The sequence below is a fragment of the Syngnathus leptorhynchus genome, chromosome 19 (assembly GCF_054491065.1).
Source record: "Syngnathus leptorhynchus isolate UIUO chromosome 19, UIUO_Slep, whole genome shotgun sequence".
NCBI lineage: Eukaryota > Metazoa > Chordata > Actinopteri > Syngnathiformes > Syngnathidae > Syngnathus > Syngnathus leptorhynchus.
Genome location: NC_141213.1, coordinates 4,380,872 through 4,393,013, shown reverse-complemented (window position 1 = coordinate 4,393,013; position 12,142 = coordinate 4,380,872). Strand labels below are relative to the sequence as shown.

At 40.7% G+C, this 12,142-nt stretch overlaps 1 protein-coding gene across 1 annotated transcript; it reads right to left on the bottom strand.

Annotated features, from left to right (window-relative positions):
• Nucleotides 1-164: 164 nt before the first annotated feature.
• On the bottom strand, nucleotides 165-5,253 carry LOC147041731 (cyclic nucleotide-gated channel beta-3-like). Its single transcript, XM_085939781.1, has 18 exons — nucleotides 5,131-5,253; nucleotides 4,779-4,821; nucleotides 4,506-4,569; nucleotides 3,757-3,914; nucleotides 3,352-3,663; nucleotides 3,077-3,285; nucleotides 2,963-3,012; nucleotides 2,800-2,887; nucleotides 2,661-2,725; nucleotides 2,476-2,598; nucleotides 1,668-1,809; nucleotides 1,300-1,459; nucleotides 1,115-1,212; nucleotides 967-1,050; nucleotides 768-886; nucleotides 500-652; nucleotides 278-433; nucleotides 165-198 (listed from the first exon to the last, which is right to left on the bottom strand). Exons 1-18 carry the CDS (start codon nucleotides 5,251-5,253, stop codon nucleotides 165-167), a joined length of 2,181 nt encoding a protein of 726 aa, XP_085795907.1.
• Between the last annotated feature and the right edge of the window lie 6,889 nt (nucleotides 5,254-12,142).

The following is a 12,142-nucleotide window of genomic DNA, read 5'->3' as shown; positions in this document are numbered from 1 at the left end:
CAAGTAGATTGAAGTACATGTATACATACAAGACTCCGTTCTCAGGATATTTATGAATGTAAATTATTGACAGTAAATTAAAAAGTTTACATTGTCTCTCAGTTTATAAGAGGGTTGAAAAAAAAAAAAAAATAGACTCCCAAAATGGAGTTGACAAACGTGATTCAATAGAAGTATGGGTCAAGAGCCAGCAGCGGACTAGGAAAAAAACAACACAACATATTAAATCAAATAAATGAAGATCACAAGATAGAATTGATATCAATTGTGATGTGACCTTACCTTGAGTTTGTCCATCATTCTTTTGTTCAAGCCACCACCCATGGCCCGCAGCAATTTGGGTATGGGTGGCTTGGGTCCAAAAAGTGCCAGACCTTTCTTCTTATCTTCATCTGCTTTGGCTGCTGCTGGACCCTTGGCTTTCATTAATTTTCTATACACATGTATATTTAAGGTCAAGAAATACAATAGTAAACAGGACACCGTGCTTTTGTCTCACCTTCCCTTTCGAGCCAGGACCTTCTGAGACTCCGGGTAGTGTACCAGGATATCAAACAAATCCTTCTTCTCTAAAACAAAGAGATTAGCGAAGCCGTACGCTTTGACATTTGCTGTCCGTCTGTTGCCTCCATCTTTGGATGACTGCAGCAGACTGTGTGAATAAATCAATACATATAAAGTGAGATATTTGAAGAAAAAAAAAATCAAATAATAAATAAATAAATAGCATATTATATATTTTATATATATTCTAAAGAATAATTGACCTGATCTCTCCAAAGACGCAACCAGCCTTAAGTGTGACAAAGACAATACTGTTGTCAGGTCCTCCCACCACCTGCACCGCTCCGCTCTTGATGATGTACATCTCTTTACCGATGTCACCCTGCAAAACCATGACCATCAGATCATTCCACAAAATGAAGTGTGGAGCAAAGCAATCTGTAAAAATATCCCAAAACATACTTTCTTGACAACAAAATCTCCAGGCAAATAGATGATAGACTTGAGTCTCAGTAACATGTCCACCAACATCTGCTGGTCACAGCCCTGAGGGGAAAATATGCAAGTCAGAAATATGACCGATGATATGCTTTCCAAAAACTGAACCCACCTTAAAAAGATCAATCTTTTGGAATGTGGTCAGATTGATGTCCACAGCGATGGCCGTTCTCATCACCAAAGGCATCTTATCCAGCAGCTCAGACTCATCTTGAAGCATAAGGAGCAAAATTACCACTTTTTGTCTCTATTTCGGGAATTTATAAAAAAAAAAAAAATAAATGACATCACACCTACCCAGCATTCCCTGAGCATCCCAGGTGTATGTATACCAGGTGCGGACACGGTTCTGAATCAAGGAGGGGATGCGGTTAGTGACCATGTAGGCCACAGTGCCGTCCATGGACGAGCGGAAGTAAGTCTGTCCTGCTGTGGCTGCACCAATAACATCTCTCATCTAAAGCAAAGAGAACAATTAGCTTGAAACATTATTATTTATTTTTTTGGGCACTCGGGAACCACTGAGCCACATTTGAGTGATAGCTGTCAGGGAAGTAATGGGGACTAACCAAGTGTCACAATTGGTTGATCTTTGTCTATCGCTACTCTAACGAGGTGCAATAACGAGGCGACGACAGGACCAGATCATTTCTACTGGATTTTACCTGTCCGATCAGACTGGAGAATACAAAGACGCCCGTGAAAAAGTTTGTCATCTGAAACGTTATCTCAAAGACGGTGTGGGGTTCATTTAGACCCCCAATGTTGATCAGACTGCGGACAGCGTAGTAGTAACAACGAAGGTACCTGCGGAGAGGGTGTAAAAGGTTCTGACAGTCAATATAGTGGATCATAAGTGGTCTGGTTCTTTGAATAACATCATGCACATGCTCCATCCATTGCTGTACTTTTGACTCCCTCCATGCTCAATAGTTTGAAAAACAGTGTCATGGAATTTTAGACAAGGCCCAACCATATTTGGGTAAGTGGCAATGTCGGGACTAAAAAAAATAAAAAAATGAATAACAATAAAAGGCCTGTCAGAAAAGTTCCAGGATTATATGAACGTGGCTTTTATGAGGGCAGTCCTGGAACATTTCTGACATCTGTTTTAGAACAGGCAAAAAAAAAAAAAAAAAAAAATTCAAAAGATTCCAATAAATAATCTACCTGTCCAAGAATGACGGACATAAACAATGCCCCAAAAAGGTAATTTGTCATCTGAAACATCATTCCAAACATGGTGTCAGGAAAAGGCAACTCGGCGATCATCAGCAAGGATTTCTCCGCATAGAAGAAGCAGGACAGGTAACTGCAGCCATAGCAGCAAACACAACATACAATACCATTTACATTTAGAATTTTTTTTTTTTTTACTTACCACAAATTGTTATTTTCAAGCACAAATATTCCAAATTGTTTCTCTGACCAACAATCAAAACAATCTAATAGTAGAACTAGTGAAATACTTACGCATTTCCCAGTCCGGAGTAGACCCACTTGGTTTGACCGATGCCCTGGTAGTCGGATGCTACGTAGTACAAGCAAGCGTTGATGTGGAGTATGAAGAGGAGATAGCCGATGGTGCGAATAACTCTAAAGTAAAGAAGGTAGCTTTTGTTGCATCCATCAATCCACGCTTGAGTCTTCCGACGTACCTCCAGATGTAAGCCTTTGCCATGATACTTTCCAGGCGGTCGCTGAATTCGAAAAATGTATCCACCTAGGAATTTTTAGGGGGAAAAGTCAACGACAGCGTTGATTGATTCGCAAAAATACTCAAATGGAAATAGTCACCTTCAACAAACGGTTGGCTCGGAAAATGGATTTGAAACCAAATTGGAAGCAGAATAAGTCAAAGGGCAACGCTGACACGATGTCGGCCTATTCCGAACATTGAGAGGACACGTCAGTTCAGTTTTTTGGATGTTAATAAAATCAAATAAATTAATAGCATTCCATAAACCTCTCAGTTTCTCTGTAATTCATCTTTGCCATCTTTCCATCTTTCTGGGAAAAAGAAATTCATTCCAACAATTCATTTTTTTTTCTGGGTGGCAAATTGCCGACTTACGATGATATCTCCCGCTTTGACAAACTGTTTTCGGGACTGGAAGATGATGCTGTCCGTCAGGTAGATGAAGTCAGCCAGCAGGTCCATGGCCAACCAGTAAGGGATGGCCCAGTCGGTGTGATAAGGGAAACAGAGACGGGCGGTGATGAACCAGGCGTTGTAGTTGAAGGCAAGAGTCACCAAGCTCAACCAGGCAATGTAGCGACGATCTACGGAGGAGGAACAAAACTGAAAGTCAGCCTTTTTTGTTTTTTCGACTCCAAAGTTGTGTTCACCTGTGAAAGGATCAATGGTGCTTCCTAGAACCGGGTCCATGAACTCCTCAAAGGGCTTCAGGAAGACATCCACACAAGCCCACATTTTCTCCTTCAAGACAGTCCTGAAGTCTTTCTTCTCTTCTTTCTCTTTTGCCTCCAATTTCTTTTTCTCCTCCTCTTCTTTCTTTTTTTGCTCATTCTCTTTCTTCTTCTTCTCCTGCTCTTCCTTCTTTTTCTTCTCCGCCTCCTCTTTTTTTATCCGCTCCTCCTCTGCTTGCCTTTTCCTCTCTTCCACCAGTTGAGCGTAGTGGCCCTTACGCAAGAGCGGCGCTGAAACCGTCAATTTACAAAATGGCAGACATCAGAATGACTTTTTGGAGACATCTGAGGCAAAGCTGACTAAAAAAAAAAAATTCTACTCACTGACAGGGGGGCTGATCTCTGGTGATGAAGCATATTGATCAGTCACTTTCTCCTTGTAGATTTGAAGTCTTTCCCTCAAACGCTTGACTATGGAGCGGAGCTGCTCATCTGAATACCGATTGATGACGACTGGCGGAGGAGGGCTGTCTTCCGCTTTTCTGAATGGAATGAGGAATGATTTCAAACACATCTACTCAATCGTTAAATATGCTTTCATTCACATCACAACAACAAGGAGGCCATCCCGATCCATGTCATCTCATTAAAATTGAACAACTGTGTTTAAAAGTGCAAGGATCAACTGCATCTGTCTTTACCTGTCACCTATTTGGTTTATATCGCTGGGCCAGAAGCGGCCACGGTGAGCTTCTTAAATCACAAAAGCTGAAAAGCTTTTAATCTACTTTGGCTTCATTCGCTCAGTAATACGCGTGCTGCTCCCCGGGCATCGAGATCTCATCGCTAAGGTCGCTTTATGTCCCTCCCTGTCATCTTGCCCGGGAATCTGATTAATTAACTACACTGTAAGTGATTAATTTGATACTGTTTTGTTTCGTCATCAATACAGCAAGAGTGCTTTGTGCAATTGGCCAGAGGAATGGAATAGCCACTGTTGTAAAATAGACTATATTATTCTGCATAATAATCCCATGTGGGAATAAAATATTGGAGAAGAAATCAATAGGTGCTGAAATGAGATGTGTTGATTGCGGTATAAGTCAAAAGGATGAAAATGGTATTTTTTTTACCCCTCTGCTCCATTTTGATCGGGGTTCACTGGAGGCGCGGCAGGAGGCGGGGCTGGCGCAGGATCTGGAATTGAATTATTGAATTCATTTAGATTATAAGCAGTAGGCTGGGAGAGTTATTTATATAAATATGACCAATCGATGATGACTATGCATGACCTTTTAAATGACTTCTATCCTATTTAAATATATTTAAAAAATTGAAAATAATTACAATATATAAATCAAACAATGGATCACTTCATTTCGAATAAAAAAAAACAAAAGACTTACCCTGAGGTTTGTTCATATTTTCTTTTGCAGGAGGTTCTTTGTCCTACAAGACCAAATTAGATGGTACATTTTAAATGACAGACAAGACAAAATAAGACCGGCAGTGCAAATAAATAAGTTATTTCTATCAAATATATATGACAGAATGAAAAGGCTCTTGGTAGAATTTGATAATATTGGAATTAATTATCCAAATGATGACAGCAAACTACACCCGAATAGCAAACATGCAGCCAAACCACAACAATGGCACATTAAAAAACATTTAATATATACAATGCATTTCTTGTATCGGATTTCATTCAGTTGGCAAAATTCAAAGAACATTAAGCCCAATTTTTTTTTTTTTTACCTTGCTTGCAGCTGCAGCTGGAGGAGGAGCAGGAGTTGGTGCTGAAACTGGAGCAGGGTCAGGAGCTCCTCCACTAGCTGGTGGCTGCGGGCCACCAACAACTCCCTTTAATTTAGCAAACATATCAACGTACCGAAAGGAGCATCTGCCTTTATCTTTGCAGAGACTCTTTCTTCTTTTTTCCCCGCCAAATGAACCGGTTGCCGTGCTACTGCCGCTTTTGGCATCACTAATACTCTTGCAGCGAGACAGTAGCCCCCGTCACCAGCACAAGTGACATCTAAGCCCATCACCATCTAATACAAGAGGATTATGGGGTGACCACTAAAGCTCATACGGGCCACTCAAAAAATGTGTGCACACAAACATAGCTCGTCAAACAATGAGTAATAAATTGAAAACATCATATTTTACTGTTTAATCACCTCTCTGTATGAATTATAAAATACATGTTAGGAAGAAAGACAACACCATCTGTTTGGGCTCTTCACACTTAGTCACTACTGACACTTAGTCACTGCTGCACTAATGTTAGCATAAACAGACTTTTTCTCCGTTCTTACCCCCCCCCCCCCAAGCAAAAATGAATTATTATGGAGCTGTTTGATGATTCTGACTCATTCTCTCAGTTGTGTGTATTTTTTTGTCCTCTTGTAGTTCGAGACTAATACATTTTCCGAGACTGTGACTTGAATATTTTGTTTTGTGGTGTCTTGTGTCTACTTGGCACACTAACACAGTGCCATTGTGATGCTGTTGGGACACGACTGGAGCTGTGTGGGCTTGGCGTGATGTACCTCACGCACCATTAAGTTGTCACGGGCGTAGTGGATGGGATTGTGAGAGGAGTGAGAAGAATACAGATGCACTTTTTGCCATTTTACCGCTGTCTAGTGGAGATAGGTCATTAGATTTGACCTCTCTCTTCTGTTTGATTTAGTTAGCCCTTGACTGTCAGGCATCAGGCCTGAAAATGCTGAAATTTGATTGAATTCCTTGACTATACTCAGACTGTAACCCACAATATCTGAATTAAGTTTAAATACTGAAGACTCGAAGTAGATTTTATTTTTATGGATGCATATATCTGTGCCACCAGATGGGGGCAGAACATATCTTCAGAACTCTTCTCCCTTCTATTCCTGTACTTTATTCACGAGAGATAATGGAACTATTACGCCTACAATTAGCCAGATGTTAAGATGTACTTTCTGCTTCTGGCAAGTGAAAATAGAAAATAAGCTCGCTTGACTTCTGAACATTTAAACATCTGATGCAAACTTGACTCAAATTATTGTCAGTCTCCGAAGTGGCTGATGTTGTTAATTCTTTGTTTTTGTATCGCCTGTTAGTGCTGCTAGTGTGTGTGTGTGTGTGCCTCATGGTGTCTATTTGTGTGAATCACATGGTGTTGAAGTGTATCATGGCAGGCCGGCTGCTGTATTAACATATCTAAATGAGCCCTGCCTATTAAAAGTAACAGTGGCATGCTTGCTACTGTCACAACATTGGCTGCTGCTAGCTCAGGTTAGGTTGCTGATAGTACTGTATTTTTCGGACTATAAGGCGCACCGGACTATAAGGCGCACCTTCAATGAATGGCCCATTTTAAAACGTTGTCCTTATATAAGGCGCACCGGACTATAAGGCGCACCATTAATGCATCATGTCAGATTTTTAATCCAAATCAAATCATTCTCCATTTGATCTTTTTTATTTCAACTTGAGACACAAAAAAAATACTTTATAATCACAAAATAATGATCCGTAGTCTTTTTGATTCATGATTCATAGTCTTCAGCGGGCCAATTATGATTGATTTCATGACACAATGCTTCGGGACAGTTTAAATTTAGGAATTTGGTCCATATATAAGGCGCACCGGACTATAAGGCGCACTATTGGAAAATTTTAGGTTTTTAGGTGCGCCTTATAGTCCGGAAAATACGGTACACATCATTTTACTCCTCTTGGCATATTCACTGTCTCGAGGTATAAAATAACACGTCCAAGTTAGCAATGGAATATGTCACACCTCAGACGTCAAGCCCGCCGGCCGCCATTTGTCGGCAGGTCACCTCATTACGACAAGTTCCGTCTGACAAAGGTCAAACTGTTTTTGGAAACTATTGCCGGGCTGGGTCAATATAATTCGGGAATTAGCTGCACTGGCACAGGCCGCTACGATGAGATGGATCTTTAATGATCTTGGCTGTGAAATCGCCATTACAGCTTGATATTATTATATACTGTAAATGTTAGAAGAAAATTAAATCCAAGAAATAACATCTGTCACACTAGAAGACAAGGGAAATTCGAAAAAAGCTATGCTGATAAAAATACAGCAGGTGGAACGAAAAACTCGAGAATAAACTTTTTCATCAGCGCATATGAACGCATGGCTGCCGGTGTGTGAACAAGAGGAGTGTGAAGGTCAACAGAAGGTGTGTCCTTCATCTCATCTTGTGCAACCCTCAACAGATGGAGACATTGATCATATCTTCCCTGCATTCTGGCCTCAGGCTGCTTCTGCTCTGAATAAAAACTCCAGAAATCTTCATATGTAGGCTACGTTATTCCGTCATGTGTTTTATTGGTGTAGAATATAGGACACCATTTCATTATGCCAGGTATGCTGTCTCGTGGTGAAATGCTAAAAACACGTTTTAATGATGAACAGGCCTTGAAATCACCACTGACCTTATTTAGCAGTCTTTTCCACTTATTAGCTTTTCACTTTCAAAAAAACGCCAGAGAGCAATTCACATGCACATTTCCTGTGCTTTGTTTCCGTGGAATCGCCGACTACACGCCAAACAGGAATTGCATACTTTGTATAGTCCTACTGGGATGCTTGGTGGAAAAAAAATGATTTATTCTTCGTAAGCACTGTTTTCTGATTTTACACTTGCCGAAGCATCAATGTATTTATCAGCAGCCGCGACTGGAAGGAGCGCAGTCGATAGACAGCATCATGTTAAAGTGGATTTGAAAATGTGATACTCTAGCTATTCCGGCTTCTTGTCTGTGTTTGTCTAGCGAACGAGACGCCGTGATCGATACGCTGCGAGTCTGGAGGCATGGGAGAATTTGACTGGGATGAAAAGCCAGATGGACAAATCTGAGGATATTCAACTTTGTGTGACTCGGATCAATTTAGATGATTAGCATTTAAATGTGTCGTGCACTGGATGACGGCCGACTTAACTGTCATAACTAAAGTGATTGGCTCTAAATTGGAATAGAAAGAACAACTCCCTGCAGAGTTTCAGTTTTCCTCAATAAACTTTTCAGGGTTTTCCCAGAAACCTGAGCGCTACTTGGCTCAAGCATATTGGAGTATTTGGTAAATATACAAAGAGGAGTTGCCAGAACTCCGGGTGGGACTGACACCTTATGTCATGTGAAAGTGATTTAATCATCTGTCTTCCTGATTGATGAAACAAACCAAGGAGCTGCAGCATATTTACATGACCTGAATTCCATCATGACAGAATTCCCCTCAAATAATGAGATGTTATTTCTCATTTGGCTTTCAAATCAAAGCACTAAACCTTTTCCTTTCTCACATCCTCAGGAAGGACAAGTGGAAATCCTTCCCATCTTACAGTCACGCTAGACATAGTGTGTACAATTTATTATTTACTGTATGAACTATTTTAGCTTTCTGGGTTAGCGAGTCGTTTGAGGACTTTGCAGAAGGCCAAAGGAGTTTGTAGCTTATTCATTACAAATGCATGAAGTCCTCACTCCACAATTGCCGACGGAGTTCCTTCAGTCTGCTAATGAAACACAAACGAGACTGAGAGTTCCCCTGAGGATTAAAAAAATTACACGGTGCATCTGAGTTCACTTTTTGAAAAATCCGGTTTGAAATAATAATTGAAAAACAGGAGCTTGTGGAAATCAATTGATTTTTAAGCATCTCTCCAGGTTGGCTACATAATGATTTTAAAGATTTTTTTTTTTCATGATTTAAATGTCCCTTTTCACTATTGTCCCAAATCTGACTTTATTTGTCAGGGACTTTCGGGACTAAGGTGCGTGATACGTTCCAGGCTCTACCTTTAATAAAAATATCCTAAAGTTTCTGTGGTGTTTCCACTCGATTACGTCTCTGCCCTTGTTGTGCTGTACAAAGCGTCAAAGTGTCAGTAAAAGACAACATCAGACTTAAATCATTTAAGGCCTGTGGAGGACATTGGCGCTCCCCTTGAAACGTTTGCCTCCCTTTAGTCCACACAATGCATTATGTGGTGACAGAGGCGTCGTGGGCCACGCTCAGCTGTCCGTGATGGATGGCCCTTCCCGCTCCACAGAGGCCTAGGTGATTGGCTTGTGCTGATAAAGCGCCAAATAGCTTTAGTAGGACTTTCATTGTAACACAATTCCCCAAAGACACAGCCAGGAAGCAACTTCGGACATAGACTTTGCAGCGGTGGAATTTTAGCCAAAGCCATTTTCTCCAATAGTGACCTTTAACCTAATGAATGGGAACATATGTGAATGTGAGATAAATTGTGATTTGTATTTTTGTGCCTGTTGTCAAATCAAAAGTATTTCAGGAGAAAAATGTTGTGATGGCAATAACAGAAAAAAGTTGAGGCTATTATTGTTGTAATAAAAGTGTCCATAGTTGAAAAGCCTTTCTGTGCTGTTATCACACAATAACGTTCAGTGACACTTTTTTTTTTTTTTTTTGGTGTAATCCCATCTTTTTCTAAAGCTCGCCAAGTATAACCCCTTGCCCCCAACTTTCAGCCAGATAACTGCACTCAACTGTGCATCAGCGAGAATAGATTTAGGGGCCAGCGGTGTGTGGGAGGGAGGGGCCGAGGGAGGGGGGGTTCATTCATCAAGAACAAGATTGTTGTTTTTAGACATCATAGCCTCTGTTATGCTTCAAATGAATCAGATGCAGAAACTCAACGACCAGAGAGTCCCTTTTTTTTTTTTAAACGTGAACATGCTCGAAGAGCAGGATGTGTGGAGGTGGAAGCAGCATCACGACTGATCAGCATTTGGCAAAACATTAGCCACACCTACACAACCATTTGGGACATCCATATTTTTTTGGACACATTTTTTGTTTTATCATCCATAGACTTTGGACTGTTCACTACTGAGCTTGAATTGACCCCATTAGGCAGAACTTACTATCTCCATGTCCTTCCATTACACTTGCTCCTCCTTGCTTATAAACACACACACACATGCACTCCCTGCACCCCCCCTCCTCCAAAATTAATCTGCCCCACTGCTTCCAACATTCTCTTTTCTGTTAGCTCAGCTCCTCAGTGTGCATGTGTGTGTTTGAGCCCAAGCACCCGTCCGCCAAACAAAAATCCTTGACACTGCAGAATAATTTAACTCCTTTCTTTTCACACAGAGATAAACTTTTCCACCAGATAATAATAACAAATATACGCTCGGATTAGTGGAATTCATTATGAGTATTATCGCGGGGTGGGAAGCAAATGACAAAGATTGTATGCTTTCCAAGTGTTTGTATGAAAAATTGCAGTTAAAATCCGATTTTGTGAATGCACCACGAAGGCTCAGCTGTGGCTGCAGCTTTACAGACTACAAATTTACAGAGCACCAAACAAATCTGAGAAGAAACAAAACCAAACGTGCATGAATCAACCAAGTCAGACAAGGTTGAGTATACCTCCACAAGCTTTTTACTTGCTATTCTTTGTGATGTTTACAGGGTCAGTAAATACACAGTAACATTCCGACTCTTTGACTTTTACCCCCACCCTAAAAATAAAAAAATAAATATATCAGCAAGAGTCTCCCAGTGGGTTGCATGGTGGAGCTTTTCCATGACTGATGTGTCTGACCTATTCAGCAAGCAAGCACGCCACATAGGCAAACTAATCATTATCATTACAGCTCACATGCATTTCTACATACCGGATATAGAAATGGAAGAACTTCACCACGCCGGAGAAATAGAATTTTTGCGGCTCCAAATTCATACACTTGCCATCTATTATTCATTTTATTTACCAAAGCCATTTGAATGCATAGAGCAAGTGGGCGGTTGTTTCTGTGTGTCCAGCAGTTTTAGCTCCAGGGATGCAAAGCTAACAGAAAAGTGTTTTGCGTGCTTATGTTGGGATTTGGGTTGCGCATGTATGCAGATTGAAGCTTTTTCATATTTGGATTTGATCCAGTTAGGTAGTCACGGTATGACTAGTTTGCTTACAACTGCTTACTTGAAATGAGAAGAGTGGCATACAAACAATAGGTTATTTTTCTGACAAGAAAAATATCTGATTTGCGTGACGGATGAAAAGAAAATCCATTTAAAGTAATAGTTTTATGTATTTGATGAAGGTCGTGTTATTAAATCCCCCGGTGATGATGTTTAGTCACAAAGTAGCTGCATTATGACTCACTCCTTGCTCGTCTCCACTCTGGATGTGACTGGAGGGGGGCAGCCCAGTCTTAAAGCCAAAATGACATCGAAATGAGATATTTCATTTCAAATATTGTATAATAGTTTGACTGATCATTTTAAATGAGCTGTTCAATAAACAAAAAAGAATTATATTGGACTTGGGTGTGGTGAAGTAGAAATGTGTACAAGTGTGCCGAAAGGTCACGACACGTTTGTGTAACCTTCACACTTGAAATTTATTGTAACTCACTTCTTTTGTGCGAGGAAACAGAGAAGGGGATTGAAAAAAAAAATGAAATTGCAAAGATCCAGCGATGGACCAATAGAAGGTGTGATAACAAACAGACAAGGGGAAGGTCGATTTTGGCTCTTATCTGCACCCAAGGCTGACGGGTGACTGACACCATTGCCGCAAACACACACAACACACACCCACACACACACACACAGAGTGAATGATGGCCCTAACTCTATTTTAATGGTGCTTTCTAATTTGTTTGCAGCAATCCAGGTTCTTCACCCATGAAGGGAAAACGTACTCTGTGTGTGTGTGTGTTGTGTGTGTTTAATGGCACGTTTCACCTCAGGGTGTCCCCTACCGGC